General features: G+C 48.4%; 2 protein-coding genes across 3 annotated transcripts in view; one reads left to right on the top strand and one right to left on the bottom strand.

Annotated features, from left to right (window-relative positions):
* Nucleotides 1-406: 406 nt before the first annotated feature.
* CD40LG (CD40 ligand) lies at nt 407-6,419 on the top strand. Its single transcript, XM_010185568.1, has 6 exons — nt 407-550; nt 2,275-2,412; nt 3,604-3,649; nt 3,942-3,989; nt 4,245-4,307; nt 6,049-6,419. Exons 1-6 carry the CDS (start codon nt 407-409, stop codon nt 6,417-6,419), a joined length of 810 nt encoding a protein of 269 aa, XP_010183870.1.
* Nucleotides 6,420-12,395: 5,976 nt separating this feature from the next.
* The window catches only part of ARHGEF6 (Rac/Cdc42 guanine nucleotide exchange factor (GEF) 6), a 29,979-nt gene continuing 25,699 nt past the window's right edge, over nt 12,396-16,675 (bottom strand). For both annotated transcript variants that reach the window (XM_010185566.1, XM_010185567.1), the window contains exons 16-20: nt 16,406-16,499; nt 15,440-15,529; nt 14,593-14,692; nt 13,624-13,678; nt 12,396-12,964 (exon numbers count right to left, since the gene is read on the bottom strand). In XM_010185566.1, coding sequence (XP_010183868.1) covers nt 12,824-12,964; nt 13,624-13,678; nt 14,593-14,692; nt 15,440-15,529; nt 16,406-16,499 — 480 coding nt within the window. In that variant the 3' untranslated portion in view covers nt 12,396-12,823. The remainder of the gene's footprint in view (nt 12,965-13,623; nt 13,679-14,592; nt 14,693-15,439; nt 15,530-16,405; nt 16,500-16,675) is intronic.

The following is a 16,675-nucleotide window of genomic DNA, read 5'->3' as shown; positions in this document are numbered from 1 at the left end:
TCTGAGTGCTTCCTAACCCCTGGAAGCCTGCATTGCAGATCAGTTTGTCTTCATTTCTTTGGAGATTACTTGCCATGAAACATTCATTCACAGCAGGGAAAAAAGCACTGAGGCAGAGTCTTGAGTGTTTCAAGGGCAAATATGAATATATGGAAGAAGAACTTCTCTCTGCTTCTGGTAGAACGGTAGGAAAAAAGCATGGAAGTGCACCAGAGAAGAAAGTCTAAGCAACCTTTTTTTTGTTGTGGGAGATGGTAGTGAACAAACCTACCCACTACGAAGAGTTTTTTCCAGGAAGCGTAGGTTGCTGCAACATGTATCCCTTGAGCAGCGGATGCTCACACAACAGTTCTGATGCTACTTGCAAGCAGCGCACTTGAAGAAGCCCCAGCAACGTGCACGGAGAATGAACGAAACCTACAGCCCCGCGACACCCCGACCCACCAGCAGCACCATGAAAATGTTCATGGGCTTCCTCGCTGTATTTATTGTCGCACAGATGATTGGGACCGTACTCTTCTGTTTGTATCTTCACATGAAGATGGATAAGGTAAGTGGAGAAGTAAGATTGTCTCTGCTAGATTGCCAGCACAATTTGCCTTCAGCAATCACAAGATGTGCTCGCCAAAAGGATGGACGTGGTAGAAGATGATACCGGCCGCTGGATAGACAGAGTGGCATTTCTTACACCCATGTTCTTATTTCTGCTTTAATTTGCCACTAAGATGTACACTGAGGAAGAGATCTGTTCTTTTCATTAACAAAATGAGAATGGCTCAATCAAGAAGAGCCAATAGCAAACCTGGCAGCCAATGGCCAGTCTGAGGAGAAGACTGTGTGGCTTGAAAACACAAGTGGCTATTCTAGTCTCGTTGGTGGTTTTGGTGGTGCTGTAGCACTTAGTAGCACTGTGACAGTAATGACAAGGATGGAGGGGGGCAGAAATTATTTACTTCACTGTTTGCATGTATGAATTTTACCAACATCTCACTTCAGATGCTTTCTTTCTGCTTTGGGAAGAAAAGAGCAGATCCAAGTACTTCATCCTTTTTTTTGACAAGACACAGTATCAGTGATCCTGCCCTATGCTTGGGTCAGTACTTACCAAAAACTTAAAAACTGAAAAGCTTTTTTTTGAGGTTCCCATGACTGCAGACACACCTCATCATGCTTAAAATCACCGATCTCAAGCTACTTTCTTCCAAACCAGAAAAGACTACCAGCTAAAGAAATGAAACCTATCTAAAACCCCAAACAAGTTCTCCTTAGCAGATACAATGATAAGATCATCACTACTGATTTCTAAAGATGTTGTCTCAACCTACCTCAACCTGTCTCAACTGAAATTTAAGTGGGTGTCTGCTGATCCTCAAGGGTGGAGAGCAATCTGAGCTAAAGGGGCTTGAAAGTTGAGGGGATGGAAGGAGATTTTGCTGCACGGGGGTGAAGGGATGAGTGGAGTGAAATGTGACGGCACTGGGCTGTGACAGAGGAGCAGAGGTAGCCAAAGTGCAGTCACACATGACAGGAGGATTTTGGCTGCCTTCAGAGCTCACAGTGGGACTTTAACCTGACCCTAAGCATCCCAGTGCTGCCTGGATCATGTCTTTCTGCACTTCTCTTTACTGTTTACCTAATTGTTGGATTTAAAAAAAAAACAACCAGGTATCATTTTAAAAATCAGTGTTTTTATATATATATTGTTTTTTGTGACTTTCTGATTTTTTAAAAATCTGGTGCTCTTGGCAGAATTCAGTCCCAACCCGCCAAGTAATTTTGGTGTCTTGACATCTCTTTTAGTCAATAAGCTAGCTGAAAAAAATGAAAAGCCACCCTGCATGGGCAAGGTAGTGCAGGCCTGAGCAAGCATCCCATCTGTGTGGCAGGACCCCGGGGCAGCAGCAGCAGCAGTGACCCCCCAGCCACTCACTGAGATTTCTGTGCTGCAGCCTGTAAATGGAAAAGGCCAAGTGAGAAATTTAAATTAATTATTGAGGTGATAGAAAATAGGAAGGGATCCTAAGCAATCCTCCTTTCATCCCATGTTGCCAACCAGGGTCAGCTCCATGGGTGCAGATGCTGAGCTGGGTGGCTGGTGGGAGCGCTCGGTACCCGTAGCAAGTCTGCCCTGCTGATCTCGATGCAGAACAACTGACCCTGAGCTTTCCCAGCTGGAATTTATCACTGGCAGGAATCCTCCATGGCTCCACTGCTGACCATCACAGGTTTCCCCGTTGCATCCCATTTACCCTTTTTTCTCTCCTCCGCCGGCAGATGGAAGAGGTGCTGAGCTTAAATGAAGATTATATCTTCCTGAGGAAAATACAGAAATGTCAGATGGCAGAAGGTCAGAAGTCAACATTATTGGACTGTGAAAAGATTTTAAAGGGCTTCCAGGACCTCCAGTGCAAGGTACAGTGCTGTTCAGTGGATAAAGACCCTGCTTAAGATGGAGGGGGGTGCTCCCAGGCACACACAGCTTCACCCGAAGTATTTTTTTAAAACCATGGGTGCCCTTTACCTTGGGGTTGCATTACATATACTGCTTTTTTATCCTATATTCTTTTTACACTATATTGATATTATTGAAAAATCTCCATTTTTTTTTCTCAAAATGGTCTTAGTGAGAGCACAACCAGCTGCGGTGTGCTGAGGGATGCTCGGGGCTTGCAATGGGAGGGATGGAGCTGCAGCCACCTTGGCGCTGTATTCTGATTCTGGCCTGGAAAACATTTATTTCTGCTGTCTGTCACCTTGCTCTGATCCTGTGCTGCGTACCTGTGAGGATGCTCATGGCCACCTGCCACTGGGAGCACTTTTACACCCACTTTGCCCAGGTGCCAATGATGGTGCAAGGCTTGAGACAGGCAGCCCAGCTCCAGCAGCTAGTGAGAAGGAGGCACTCAGGAATGGCACCTCCAGCCAGCGCAGCATCTCCTCACGTCTGGGTGCAAAAAAGCCAACCTACACTGCAATGTCCTCCTGGATAGCCAGCAATGCGGTGCTCTCTGACTACTCAGTCCTTGAATTGGTTGTTTAGGAGGGTCTGTGCTGGCTTGAGCAGGCAGGAGAGGGACATTTCTGCCTCATTGTCAGTGCTCAATGACATCGAATGCCTCAGCTAAACCTCCAGGTTTGCATCAGTACCCAACAGACAACAGTAAATTGTGTCTGAAATGGGCCCTGCTCAGCAGTCCTGAAAAAGTCCCTTTGTAGGGACAAGGTTATGTCTGGCTTGCTGGGCATCATCTACAGCATGGCTCTCTGACATGTTTTTAAAAGAAAAGGAGATGTTTGTTTGTTTGTTTGTTTGTTTGTTTTCAAATAAACTTTCCCCATGACATCATTTTAAATTGCATGAAACCCAAGATCATAAACCCTACAAACCCCATGCTGCAAACAGTCAGTCCAGAGCTGTATGTGGTGCTGGGGAAGGTGCTGGAGGGGTTCTGCAGTTTGGGGTACCTTCTGCTGAGAGCTGACAGGGCTGTTGGGGACAAACAGCACCAACCTGAGCACTGACCAGAGCATCCTTTATGCAGAAGCTTTTAAAATCATTGTTGTACATGTTTAAAAAAATAGATATATTTGCTGTTGTTTCAGGGTGAGGGAGTCAAGAAGGAGCAGCCCAAGTTCGAAATGCAGAGAGGTGAGTCTCCAATGTACCGTGGCTTGCCAGAGGCAGGAGGAGCGGCTTAACCTGGGAAGGGTTTTCCTCCACCATACAATGCCCCGCTGGAGCCCCAGGGCACGGCATGGAGGCAGGGGATGGCATCCGGGCTTGGAGCATCCCCATGGGGGTAGGACTGTGAATGGCGTGGGGCTGGGAGATGGGGCACTGGGCATGCTGTTTCACCAAGGCAGACGGCTCTGGGTGCCACATTACATGAAGTCAATGAAAATTAATCCAAAATTAAATCCATGGACTTTTCACATTGCAGGCCATGAGCATCCCCATTTGAAACACAAGAATGAGTCGTTGGTAGAAGGTAAGGAGTGGGCATATCCAGGTCCTATTCCCACAGTGGGCAAGCTGACATGGTCTCCTTCACGGGCTTTATCCCCCAGGGGCTCCACCTTGAAGCTTAAGAACTGGGGGGAAACTTTGGAGACCATGTCTCTGGATTTGGCCCATAGAGAAATACCAAGGCTGAGAGGTGCCACAGTCCCAGTGAAGGAGCTGTGCTGCTCAGGGGGACAGTGAGTGCCAAGGTATCGATAACACTGGCCTTTCCAAATTGCAGCAGAGAAGAGGCAGCCAATTGCAGCCCACCTGGCAGGTCAGAAGAGCAACAAGGCAGTCTCAGGTAAGACAGACCCGGTCAGCACTGCCTTGGTCAGTGTGCATCCCCCACCAGACCCTCCCATCCTGCCCCACAGCTCTGGGAGGGCAGAGAGAGGGACAATACATCTCCAGCACAAGAGTCTGTCCCCGAAGCACAGCAAACCTCCCTGTGGTCACATCACCACGTGCACCTGTGCCACCAGGCAGGCTATACTGGCCATACTGTATCTGCTGATCGAATCATCTTCTCACACGTAGTGATCCTGGTAACAATACAGGCTGGCTGATGACTTTATAGTTGCAACATAGCTCCAAACTGATTTTGACAAGTTGCACTTATTCACAGCTGTGGTTGTGTTAGGTTTGAGAAATGTGTGTGAGTCCTACCTCCGCTTGCATTTGCACATCCCTCTACAGTTGGTCTCACAGCTCTATCCCACAGCATAGCCTTAGCTAAGGGACATCTTGCAAGAGCAAGGATAACCAAAGCAAGTAAGAGCTTGCAAGGTCAGTCTCTCAATCTGGCAAGGATTTTGCAGTCTGAGCACGTTTGATTTAATTCTGGAGTAACTGCCAGTAATCAGCAGCTGCTCTTTCCATCTCTGACGCAGCATTTCACCCAGAACTCAGTCTACCTGTGGAAAGCTTAGTGTTAGATAAGATCAAAGAAGCGAGAAGCTCGCTGCATTTTAAAACTCCCTGCTTAAGCATTTGTTGAGCCTATAAAGCAGGTTGAAATTCTCCAGAGCACAGCAGCTGCCTGGAGCTCGGTTCTTTGTCTCAGTGGATGAGCACAGATGAAAAGTCCCCATGGGATGCACAGGTATTGACCATGAGCTGTGTGGCTCCCCTGGGACCACTTGTACCACTCTGCTGAGAGGACTGGGATGCTGGGCTGAGCCAGTCAAACCCATTATGCCCCATGGAGCTGGGCTGCTCACTCCTGATGCTCTCACAAGTGTCTCTGTAGGCTGGAGAAGCCAGAGGTTCTAGCTGAGCTCAGTCTCTATGGCCATGGTTTCCTGGTCTCTATATTGACTTAACTGTACTCACTCCAGTGAGAGTACATGTTCATGAGCTACCTTGATGACACCAATAACACCCCAAAAGCTGTGCCAACAGCAGATCTGCATGAGCAATGGTCCCAGCAGCAGGAGGAAGCTCATGCCATGAAAAACTCTGCTAGCTCTGCACCCTGCCAGAGACCAAAACTGTGGTACAATCATTTTTGTGACTCCTTAGAAAGTCTCACCTTCTCTGGAGGCCAAGTGGAGGAGGGACTTTGGGGGAAAGGCAGTATCCAGTTTTGAAAAACTATGTGCCCTAGGATGAGTGTCTCTGAAGACAGGAGCTGCTGTTTTGGCAGTGCTTTGAGGATTCAGAGGCTGTGCCACCAAAAGCTGTGGAGATAGCAACCCTACAGGGGTGGACATGGGGCTGTGTGGTCCATGGTGGTAACTGTGTGCAATCCTCCACCCTAAGCGTTTCCACTTGGTTGGATGAAGGAAGCATAATGCTCCTCCTCTCAATCATCAATTCAGGGGTGTCAAGTCCAGTGACCAGAAACATGGGTCAAACATAGCCTCAGGGAACCTGCTCCCCTGGGCTGGGGAGGGTGCCCTGTGGTGGGCAGGACCCACCCCCACAGCCCACAGCAGATGAAGGCTGTGATGCCAAATGTCTGTGGTGTGTACCCCCAAAATCAGCCTGCCAAACTGGATGTCTCCTTCTCCCAGCTCATCTGCCATGCTTTCCCCCTGCAGTGCTAGAGTGGAAGACAACCATGTATGGTCCTATGAACAGCAACTTGATATCCTACCAGGAGGGGAAACTGAAGGTGAAGGAAGCAGGGCTCTACTACATCTACTCCCAAGTCAGCTTCTGCACCAAGGCAGCAACTTCAGCACCCTTCACCCTCTATATTTATTTGTATCTCCCCATGGAAGAGGACCGGCTTTTGCTGAAGGGACTAGACACACACAGCACCTCCATGTCTCTTTGTGACCTCCAGTCCATCCGGGAGGGAGGCGTCTTCAAGCTCCGGGAAGGTGACATGGTCTTTGTCAACGTGACAGACTCAACACGAGTGAACTACAACCATGGCAGCACCTACTTCGGCATCTTCAAGCTGTAGTGAGGAGGGAGCTGCCCTGGACTGGGGGTCCAGCCTGACTTTGTTGAGCAAAGTGGCTTTCCCTGTTTCACATATTTATGGTTCTCTGCCTCTCCTCTTTGGTTTTCTTGTTTCTTAATTTGTATATTTTGTTATTTATTAATAATGGTCAAGGGGCCCTGAGAACACAAATGGAACAAAGTTTTAAGGTGGTGTTGCTTGCACTTTTCTTTTTCCTTTCATTGCCAACAGGTTGGTACATGCTGGTGTTGTGTGTCTGGGTCCACCATGCCGGCGTGCCTGGCAGGGTGGATGTCCCCGTTATGTCACAAGAGCTTTGTTTAGCAAACTCTACCATCAACGTTTCTTTCCTAACAACGTAGGATGGTTCAGGGCACTCCAGACAAGCTAGGTTCACACATATCTCCCGTACCAATCTGCTTACAAAACACCAATGGAAAAAAAACCACTAAAAGGCTTAGGAACGTCTCCTCTAAAGGAATCAATCAGACAAGCACTGTACTTACGTGCTAGCTGCTGGTGATGCACCTTTGCCACCCTAACTGTCTGCTTTATCTTGAGAACCCCCTTTTTTCCACCCATGCCAATCTACGAAACTCAGACAGCCTTCTTGCCTAGGGTGACTCTGCCTTGGCCAGGTTCACGCTCGGTGACAATTGTTCTGCATCAGAAGGGTGGTCGGTGGCTGAGAGGGAACTGCCCATTTCAAGCCAGAGTGCAGGTAAGCCACCAGCGGTGCTCTGCTCTCGGTGACCCGAATCTTGCTAGACTGTCCTCCTCCCACCTCTGCAGGTGGAGGACCCTCTGCCTGTGGGCTGCTTTACTCCCCTGTGGAAGGGGCATTGGCCACCATCATCAAACTTGGACCTGCCTCCTCTCCTGAGACCTCTGCTACCCTAGGAGGAGGACCAGGAGAGCATGGGGGTGGCAGGACCAACTGCTTCATCCCAAGCCCTCCAAGGTGCATGTGCGGAGCATCTTCTGGCTGTCCTCAGTGAGGATGTGCCCACAGTGGTATTTTCCCTGGAGCTCCAGGAGAGCAGGACTGTGCAGACAGACAGGACCCTGTCTTGGGCAGGGGATACTTAGGCAACACGGCACACTGTGACCCTTTTCTCCAGCTTGGCCCGCAAGGAAGGTGAGCTGAGCAGCAGCAAGGCACATGGATGTTGATGGAGCATTTCTTAGAGGCGCCTGAAGATGTCAAAAGTGACAAGGCTGGAGCATTTGGTTATACAGGTTGCACTCAACAGAGTGTAAGTTTGGAAAAGCTCCTGGAAGCCAACAGATTTGTAAGTGGAAGAGTTTTCAGATCTGGGAAGTCCTCAGGGTTTGCTTGACTGGAGTCTGCAGGTCTGGTCCTAACACGGTGCTCAAGTGCCACCACTGGTGGGACAGACTGGACAGTCTTTGCACAGATCATTGCAGGGCTGGGTGCCTGGTGTGGTCCCCTCCCAAAGTCAGTAGGTGTAAGCTCAATGCCACTCTGGTTTTACTATAATTTAATATGTATTTGTTGTCTGTTCTCCAAAACTGCCTAACTTTGTCAGGGAATGGCTCTCTCTTGTCTGACACCATGTATTAAAACTATTTATTTAACTAAAACCACCTTATATTCGTAAGTGAAGAGGGATTGTGTGCCAAGGCACCGTGCGTGGTAGTAGCTGTATTTTGCAGCATATTTCAATGTTTGTGGTTTCCTCCTTCCCGAGTGTGGAATTTCAGCCACTGCCACCCCACAACTGATACAATTTCTGAATTAAGAGACGAGGTGCTTTGTGTGCTTTGAACACTGTTCACCCTTCTCACCCCCAGGCTGGGGGATTTAGAACACCTGGCTGGCTGGCTGTCATAAGGTCATGGAGCCTGGAGAGACATCTCCACTTGGAGCAGAGGGATGGATGCTGCCCAAGGTGGGATCCTACAGCTGCTGTGTGTAGAACGGCAGGGGCTGGGTGGTCGCTGCCTCCTGCGGTGGTGTGGGTCCTATCATGCCACCGCTGCTGCCAAAACCTGGCCAGCCTTTGCAGGCTCATGGAGACAGCTCTGTCATGGCTGGAGAGCCCCAAACCAGGGGAGCTGGCGGTGCCTGGCCACAGTGGGAGTCACAGGAGACACCAAAGACCCTGCCAACTGGCATGGTTGGAGAAAGGGGAAAAACTGGGAGTGAGGGGATGGGCATCGCTATGAGGAATGTATGCATAGCACTGGGTGCCCAAAACCTTCAGGAGCAGAAACACCATTCGTCACAGGTGAAGGGAAATCACAGTTGGTGCACAGCCTTGAAACCCCTTGCCCCAACCACCCCAGCACTGGTGGCCAGGAGCACCTGCCAGAGGGTTTGGGCTGGGCTGTGATCCCCAACCCAAATCACTGAGAAAGGATCTGGGAACTGCAAATCGCACAGAGAATTAGATTTTCAGGCATGTTTGGGTGAAACAACTAAAGAGCGGAGAAGAAAACAAACCAAAAAAATGCATAAACCAGCTCAATAATTTCACCAGCAAACACAGCAGATGACAACTGCTGCCTCTCCCGCTCACGGGCTGCTGCCTGGACCCAGCCCCTTGCTGCCTTTCCCAGGACTTTTGTTGCTCTCTGTTTCTCGGTTTGCCAAAAATAGCCCGTGGGATTCAGATGTGAGGCAGCATGTGGGAGGGGAGGAGATGTGATTGCTACCATCCAGCTGTGGCCTTCTCCTGAGCGGCTTTGTTCTCCTCCCTGGCCCCTACACGGTGCCATGGAGGGCGCAGGTTTCCTCTCCCCGTGGAAAGTTTGAAGGTTGTCAATACATCGACTTTTCCCTTGACGTAAGGCCCCTCTGTCACTCCTTGGGCTGTGGATTTTATGGTTTCTGAACTGATTTTTGCTCGTTTTCTGAGTAAAGAAGGGGGAAGGGAATGAGAGGATGATGACTACAGCAGGACTGGCACAAGGAGTCATGGACGAGCAGCAGCAAAAGCAAGCAGCATCATAGTCTGCTGGGTGCAGACACACTGAGATCACTGGGAAATGTGTAATTTATTTTTTTTGGTTTTGTATAGGAAATTAGATTTTTGTTTTGTTGTTTTCCTAAAAAAAAAATGTTGCGATGCTGGTTTCTAAGCAGGGTCTCACCAGCTTGTGCCACTGAGCTGAGGCAGCATGAGCTGGGGGATGGCCATGGGCTGCATGGCTGTCCAGGGTGGCTGCTTGGGAGACAAGCCTGTTCTTCCACCTCTGTGCACTACTGTGGGGTCTTTATTTTTTTTTAACCCCCTTTCCCAGTCAAACACTGGGTGCCAGTCTTGTCTCAGGAGGAGCCCCCCCTTGTAGCACCTCCAGGGCATCCCCAGCCATAGCAGTGGTTTCGGCTGCACAGATGAAGCTGTTTTTTTGTGGGTTTTTTCACCCTGTTTTTTTTCACTGCCTGGAGGATGCTGGTGCTGCCTGTGTTGGAGATGGGTCATGCAAAGGGGTCATTTGGGAGCTGGCATAACAGAAGTGGCCAAAGAGACTCTGTATTCAGTGGAGAGAAGGACACAGGGTCTCTGGTCTGATGGGGACCCAGGAGGACAGATGCTCCCTCCAAAGCAAACCTGGGGGATGCCTCCTCCTTGCTCTTCTGCCCAGTGCAGGCTTTGGGGTGCTTGGGTCTGGATACAGCTCTGCAACAATTCTCCTCTTTTTTCTGCTCCAATTGATGTGTTTGGGGAAGGGAGAGCAGAGTCTGTTCTTCCTGCCCTTGATCCTCCTGTTTCGGCTACGGGCTGAAGGCCTGCCACATCTCTACCAAAGAGTTAAAAATACCAGTGTGCAGGAGAGGTCTTGTCCAAGCGGTAGACCAAAGGAAATCCTGTTACCACACCTAATCTCCAGAAAAAAACATGCACTAACTTAAAAAAAAATCTCAGGCAGGAAGTCACGTATCTACAGCAACCCACCGGTGCAGGGGAGAGCAGCTCGGACTCCATAAAGCATCTTTGTTAGCAGAGTGCAAGTGGGGCTGGAGGGATGGAAATGCATCTCCTACTCCCTGCTGCAGGGCTGAGTGGTGGTGGGAGCAACAGCCCAAGTGCCAGCATCACTATTTGCACCAATATCCCCACTGGCATCCAGTAAATGAGAGGGTGAATGACACCACCACAGGCAGTTTGAGCAAATTGGGGATGTCCAGAGAAAGCACTGGCTTTGCTTTTGTGACAGAAACAAAGGAAGCAGCACTGAGAGCTAAGAAGCAATTTTTATCCTTCTTTATTTGTTGAAAATGTCAATTAAAAAACTGTTCAAAATAAAAACATGTTAGAAAAGTTGAACTTGCATAAGTCGTTACAGTAAATAAACCTACATGATAAAGATAAACTGGAAGGCAGCTGACACAACATTCGTCTAAAGACAGACTCACTGGAACCTATTTACAAAGCACTGTAAACAAAGTAAATATGGAAACATTGCTGTCCATCCTGCATGGCTTCTTTTCCTTTTTATTTTATTTTCTTGTCTTTTTTTGGCTTCTAGCTCTTGACAAACACTTGACCCAAAACGTCCCAGTATGCCCTCCATCACATTACATCTCACAAACATGCATATGTACACAACTCAGGTTTCAACTAAACTGGGGGGCAGCAGGGAACCATTTCTACCCTCTCCTTGGAGCATAAATGGCCCTTGGTTCATTTCCTTGCACTTGCTGCACACCACAAGCCTGGTTCCCAGCCCACCTCTGGGCAGGCAACTGGACCAGACGATGCCGAGGTGTCTGGGCATGGCCCCCCAGAAGAGTGGATGAGCTGCTCAGCCTGCGACAAGGACGTCATCCTAGAAAGCCATTCATCAGCACCGTAGGGCTTGACTGCTGACCAAACCAGTGGATGTGGAGAGCTGCCATCCAGCTGGAATGCTCTGGAAATGGCAAATGACGCCAGAGCAAAAAACAACCTCTGTTTTGTTCTAGAAACAGCTTGGATTTAAAGGCGGCTTCTTTTTATACTCCTTGTGAAGTTTTTGAGTCTAGCTCTCCCCAGACACCATTTGCCATGTTCTGGCTAAATGTTAATTGCAAGGAGGGAGTTGCAATTATTGCCTCTATGATATTCTTCACGACCAACATAACGGTACGACTGTAATCAGCTGTGGTGTGGCCGCACACCCGGGAACTATGCTGCCCTGTGAAATATGTAAGACTTATCATTAACGTTGACAGAAGGTTACTTTTATACTGCTGCTAAGGAAGGAAGGAAAACATCAGTCCTAAACTAGGGTATAACACCAAATAAGATGAAGATAGCCAATACATATGCATGTTGCCTGTGTGCTGTGTTCGAGGAGCTGTGCAGGGATCTGGGAAGGCATTGCATGTCCTTGCCCTGGGAGCTTTCCAGCTCTTGTCAAATAAAAAACATAAATATCTTTCCTATCCCAAGAATAAGTTCCTTTTTCCTAGACAAAAGCCCCTTTGGGGCAATGAGGGGAGAAGTCTGGCTACGCTTCCAGCCTCTGGGATGGAGCAATGGAGAGCCTAACGTGGGCAGAAGGGTGCAGGGAACCAGCACGTTTGGGGGTTGGTTTTTGTTGTCAAGCAGCATTTATATTTCATACAGAGAAAAGCATGTCCTGCAAGGGGATGCACAGCAAAACTATAAACTCATACGATACCTGGACACCCAATGAGAAAACAAAGCCGGGCGTAGGAGTTGTAGGTCATGCGTAAGAAAATGGACGGGGGGTGCAGAACAGCAGTTACCTGTCGTGCTGATCGCGAGCTGTCAGGAGGCAGCACTGTGCGACACACTGACAGCTGCTCCAGGTCTGGCTTCCCCAGGGACTTCAAATGTCTTCATGGTAATTGCACGTTTTAATCGGTATCAAGGCCACATGGGAACCACAGTATTGCTGGGCACTAGTTCGCTACAGTCAACTAACAGGGAAAAAGAAGGTGGACGGGAAAAGCTTCCCCAGTTGTGATTATCTGAAAAGAGAAGCATGGTGCTTTTTGGTTTCTGCTCAATGCCACCTCAGTAATGTTTTCATTCAATAAATAGGTACCGGCGCTTTTGAAAAGAATGAAAGCATTAAAAAGTGCTTAAGCTTCCTCTAGGAAACTGCTGCCAACCCCTCTGTGAGTGGCAATCATTAGCAGAGTTTGTATTTGCTCCCAGTAGCGGGTATGATGAGGTATTAGTTGCTGCAGATGAATTGTGAATCATGGACCGCTTGCTTACTGGTTTAGTTGTGATCGATTGTTTCTGGTTTATTTCCTTACTGGATGGAAAAAAAACTATTCTTTTTCCCCTATGACCTTTTTTTTGGTAGCAAAATTCTCAAAACCAACAAAATAAGGAGCAAGAAGAGGCAAAAGATTCAGTTCCACTTCCAAAAAAAACCACCTGAGGTCACACACCACTGCTAGCAGCGTCTCTCCGAATTCAGGCGATCAGGGATGACTTGCGTGCCGTGTCCTCCCGGCCACACTCATCCGTTTGTTTCAGCAGTCTCCGAACCAGCTTCTCCAAGTCCTTCCTGGATTTAAGCTCTTCCTCCAAACATTGTTTCATCCTTTTGTTCTCCTGTGAGGTGGAAAATAAAGGTATGAAGACGCAGTTAATGCCCACGGCACTTAACACAACAGTGGACTTGCAGTGCCTGGCAGCCTGATGGCTCAGAGGTGATGAAATGCCATGGACATTTGACATGCCAGCTTGCAAGGATGGACAACACGTTACTTGTGGTCCAATCTGCTCAAGCAAATCCTTGCTACCTTACAGACCTGCACCGTCGCTTTGAGCAGGCAGAAGCATCTGTTTGGAAACCTAATTTTAGCCTGAGCTGGAAGATCCTGTTCTCTTGGGGTGGTCTGTCCCACCTCCAGGCTTGGAGTTGGAGGGAGGAGGACATATTTCCTCTGAAGCTACCAGAACTGGTATCCACCAGACCTCTACAAAATGAACAATCAGGTTGAAAGAGCTTTTGGAGTAGTAGGAAAGCTTCATGTTAGGACAAAGATCGATCTCCTTCCCTCTTGTTGGTTCTGGTGCTCAAGGGACTACGTGGTAAGTTGATTCGGGGAGCTAAACCAGAAGAAAACTAACGCTGATTCAGGGAGCTGCAGGACCACATCAGCATTGGCAAAGCTTTTCCTAGACACCAACCAGTCAGAGACAACGGCCCAGTGCAGCCTGGCTGGTTTTTGCTCGACTCCTAGCACAAACAATCATGTTCAGATTACCTGCTTCAGCTCCTTAACTTCATCTTTCAGTGCATAAACCGTGTCAACCAGGCTCCTGCAAAAAGAAATGCAAAAAAATGAAATAAAGAAAGAGCTGGAGTGCACCAAAACAGCAACAGCATGGTTGCTTTCATGAGCAAGGCATTGATGGGGAAAGTGCTTCCAGGTTCTGCTTTGCTCTGCTGCCCACAGCAAGAATCAGGCTCTGCTATCACTGCTGCCCATGAGGGGACCCTGGAAACACAGCCCAGGAGCACTTATAGGCCACTGGTCCAAAATTCAGGGCTCTTATCTCAAAACTCAAGAAAAATACCTTGTTCTGCGACCTTTAAGTTATTAACAAAGGTCTGTGACTTTGGCTTCCTTGTTTATGCTACTGCGATAAATAACAATGATCTTAAAACTGGGAATGCTCAAGCCTCTTTTGTAAAATGGCCTCAATTCCTTGAGGTTACGCTGTGAAAAACCAAGCATGAAAGGAATGTACTGTCTGGGTTAGAAAAGGAGCAGGTCAACACCATCACCCAGATCAATGCTGTCATCCAGATCAACGCTGTCACCCAGAAGCGATGTAACAGGCTGAGAGCACTCCCAGACCAGGTGCCAGGCAGGGTCCCAAGGGGTAGCAGCAGCCCAGTATGTCAGTAGTTAAAAACAAAATCCACTTGTTTGGTTCTGTGCGCCCTGACTCTGTTAGCTACATCCAGATAAGCTCTAAAACTGGATAAACTGGCTCTCGAAACCGATGCACAGACTCCCAGAGGGCTCCAGCCACGTCAAAGCTGGGAAGGTGGTTCTGCTCTTCAAAAGGGACCAAACAGTGACTGAAACAGCCCAGTGGTTGTCCCCAGGACTACAGCAGCAGTCAGGGACACCAGCCCTTATCCTTTGCAGAGACACAGAAGGAAAGGGCATTGGTTTTTAGTGTCTTTCCAAGGGAATCTGCAAGTGGAGAGCAGCCGTGCTTACTTCTCCTCTGTGACAGTCTGGCCGTTGCTTCGTGTTTCCTCTACGATGATTTTTTCTTCCTCAGGAAGAAGGACTTGGGGGACGGAGTCTTTACGGGAGCCTGTGTACAAGAACTAGTCATCAGGAAGAAAAAGGGAGACTTTTCCCTTACGCCCAGGTTGCTCCAGAGGCAGCCACAGGTTACCTGCCACAGTTAAATACAGGCTCATACAAGTTGCTACCTTGGAGCTAAAGCACCAAGTGGAAAGTTTTCAAGAGTGCTCATTGCATCTAAAGCTACGTCATGACTTATAAATTAATTCATTTGATTAGGGTCAAGAGCTCTCAGAAGAAACATGCCCTCCCTCTTTTAAATTGTACCATTATTTGATAGTTCAGTGATTTAATTCAACATCTCACCAGCAATGATAAATAGTTATATTTAAAGAGTTGAAGATGTTAGATAGGTTCTTATGAAGAAGCTTGTTCTTAAACATGAAGCTGATTGAGAGATAATATTCATGCTTCCTTTCTAAAGCTGCATGCAACCTGAGATTATCATCAGGTTTTCAGTGCTGACAGCCACAGGCACTGACTAGGTTTGCTTAATTCCTAACAAGCACTGGTGAAATAGCTGTGTCTCATCTGCCCTCCTATCTGCTTCATTCTCTCTTTAGAAGAAAAACAATGGCAACTAAACCACTAGGCAGATGAAGCTCCCTTATCTTGAAGATTGAACACTGCACAGTTTCCTAGCATGAGTCTTGTTGCTGTATGATGCAACCATGTGGGTTTTTTTTTTTTTTCCCAGAGGGGTTATGAATATTGCAGGCAGAGGAAGAACTAAATAATCTGGTTGTGTGCCCACCTGAGCCGAGCGCTTGCTGGAAGCCTGCCCCAGTACAGTATGCCTCGATCACCTTCAGGATCTGAGCATCTTCTTCCAGTGCAGCAGTACCTGTACAACATCGCAGACAACGGCTGTCACAAAAAGCAAAGTGCTCTGCCTTCATCTCTCCCAGCCTTCACTCCCAAGCCCCTGAAGAGAAGAGTGTGCCATTTTCCTGACTGACACTGCCTCTGGGACTTTGCCTAATCCCCTTTTGAGGTCCTTTGTATTTTCTGGCTTTTGTAACACCCTGTGACATTAAGCACCATGACTACACAGTATGAAATAGCACTTCTCGCTGCCCACCTCAGCAAAACTCAGGGGGCAATGGGTGACTTTGGGTGCAGCTAGGCGCAGGAGATGGGTTGGGAAAGCAGCACACGTTAAAAGCCATACAACTGCAGCAGATGACTGAGCTGCAGACCAGATGGTGTGCTGGGTGAGCACAGTCTTTCATGTAAAACTCCAGAGGGAGTGTCCCAGGTGGGCTTCAAGGAGCTGTCAGGACACCCCTCTTTGCAGGTGAACACCCCTGCAGGGATTGGGCCTTCCTTTGTTCCCTGGTCCCCCACGGAAACTGCTCCAGGACCTGCTGGCATGGCCAGGCAAGGGTTTGTCCCAGCTCTCAGACATATTTTGATGACTGCTGACAAACAGTTTCACTAGGAACCTACTTGGGTTCCAGCTCCTTGGCTTTGTACCCAGAACAAGCCCATCCACAACTTGTGACCTAGTGGTAGCAGTCACGAGGTGGGTGGTGGCATGCCTGGGAGGAAATCTGTCAGAGGGTGAGGACTGGTGTGCTTCCAGAAGCCTCCCATGTTCAGCAGCACACGGGCTTGCTCACAACACGAGCATCCTGCACAGTAAGAAAGGCTCAATGTGCCATGGAGATGACTGAGCACAGAGAAACCTCCAGAAAGTAGAGAGAATTACAACACTTACTTTTCCGAATTACAAACTCTTCATCAGATGGCTTTCTCTCAGTTTTTCGTTTTGGAAGAAACTTCTTCATTGTTTTTGGACTTTTGCTGGAATCCTACAGAGAAACAGACTCTGGTGTTTAATCAGAAGCAAAGGCAGCTCCAACAGTGGAGCAGTGCAGCCAAACGCAGCTATCCGTGTTACGCACAACACATCAGAGAACCACAAAGCAGACAATGACAAAGTTGGGGGAAATTATGGTTTTTGTCTTCCCCATCCACTAGCAGTGGG

This window comes from Mesitornis unicolor, unplaced genomic scaffold, assembly GCF_000695765.1.
Source record: "Mesitornis unicolor isolate BGI_N332 unplaced genomic scaffold, ASM69576v1 scaffold20495, whole genome shotgun sequence".
Taxonomy (NCBI): domain Eukaryota; kingdom Metazoa; phylum Chordata; class Aves; order Mesitornithiformes; family Mesitornithidae; genus Mesitornis; species Mesitornis unicolor.
This window is presented reverse-complemented; position numbering and strand designations above follow the sequence as displayed.

Coding starts and splice junctions, on each gene's coding strand:
- CD40LG (XM_010185568.1), top strand. CDS start 407: ATGAACGAAACCTACAGCCCCGCGACACCCCGACCCACCAGCAGCACC. Junction 2,413..3,603: donor TCCAGGACCTCCAGTGCAAG/GTACAGTGCTGT, acceptor CTGTTGTTTCAG/GGTGAGGGAGTCAAGAAGGA. Junction 3,650..3,941: donor CAAGTTCGAAATGCAGAGAG/GTGAGTCTCCAA, acceptor TTCACATTGCAG/GCCATGAGCATCCCCATTTG.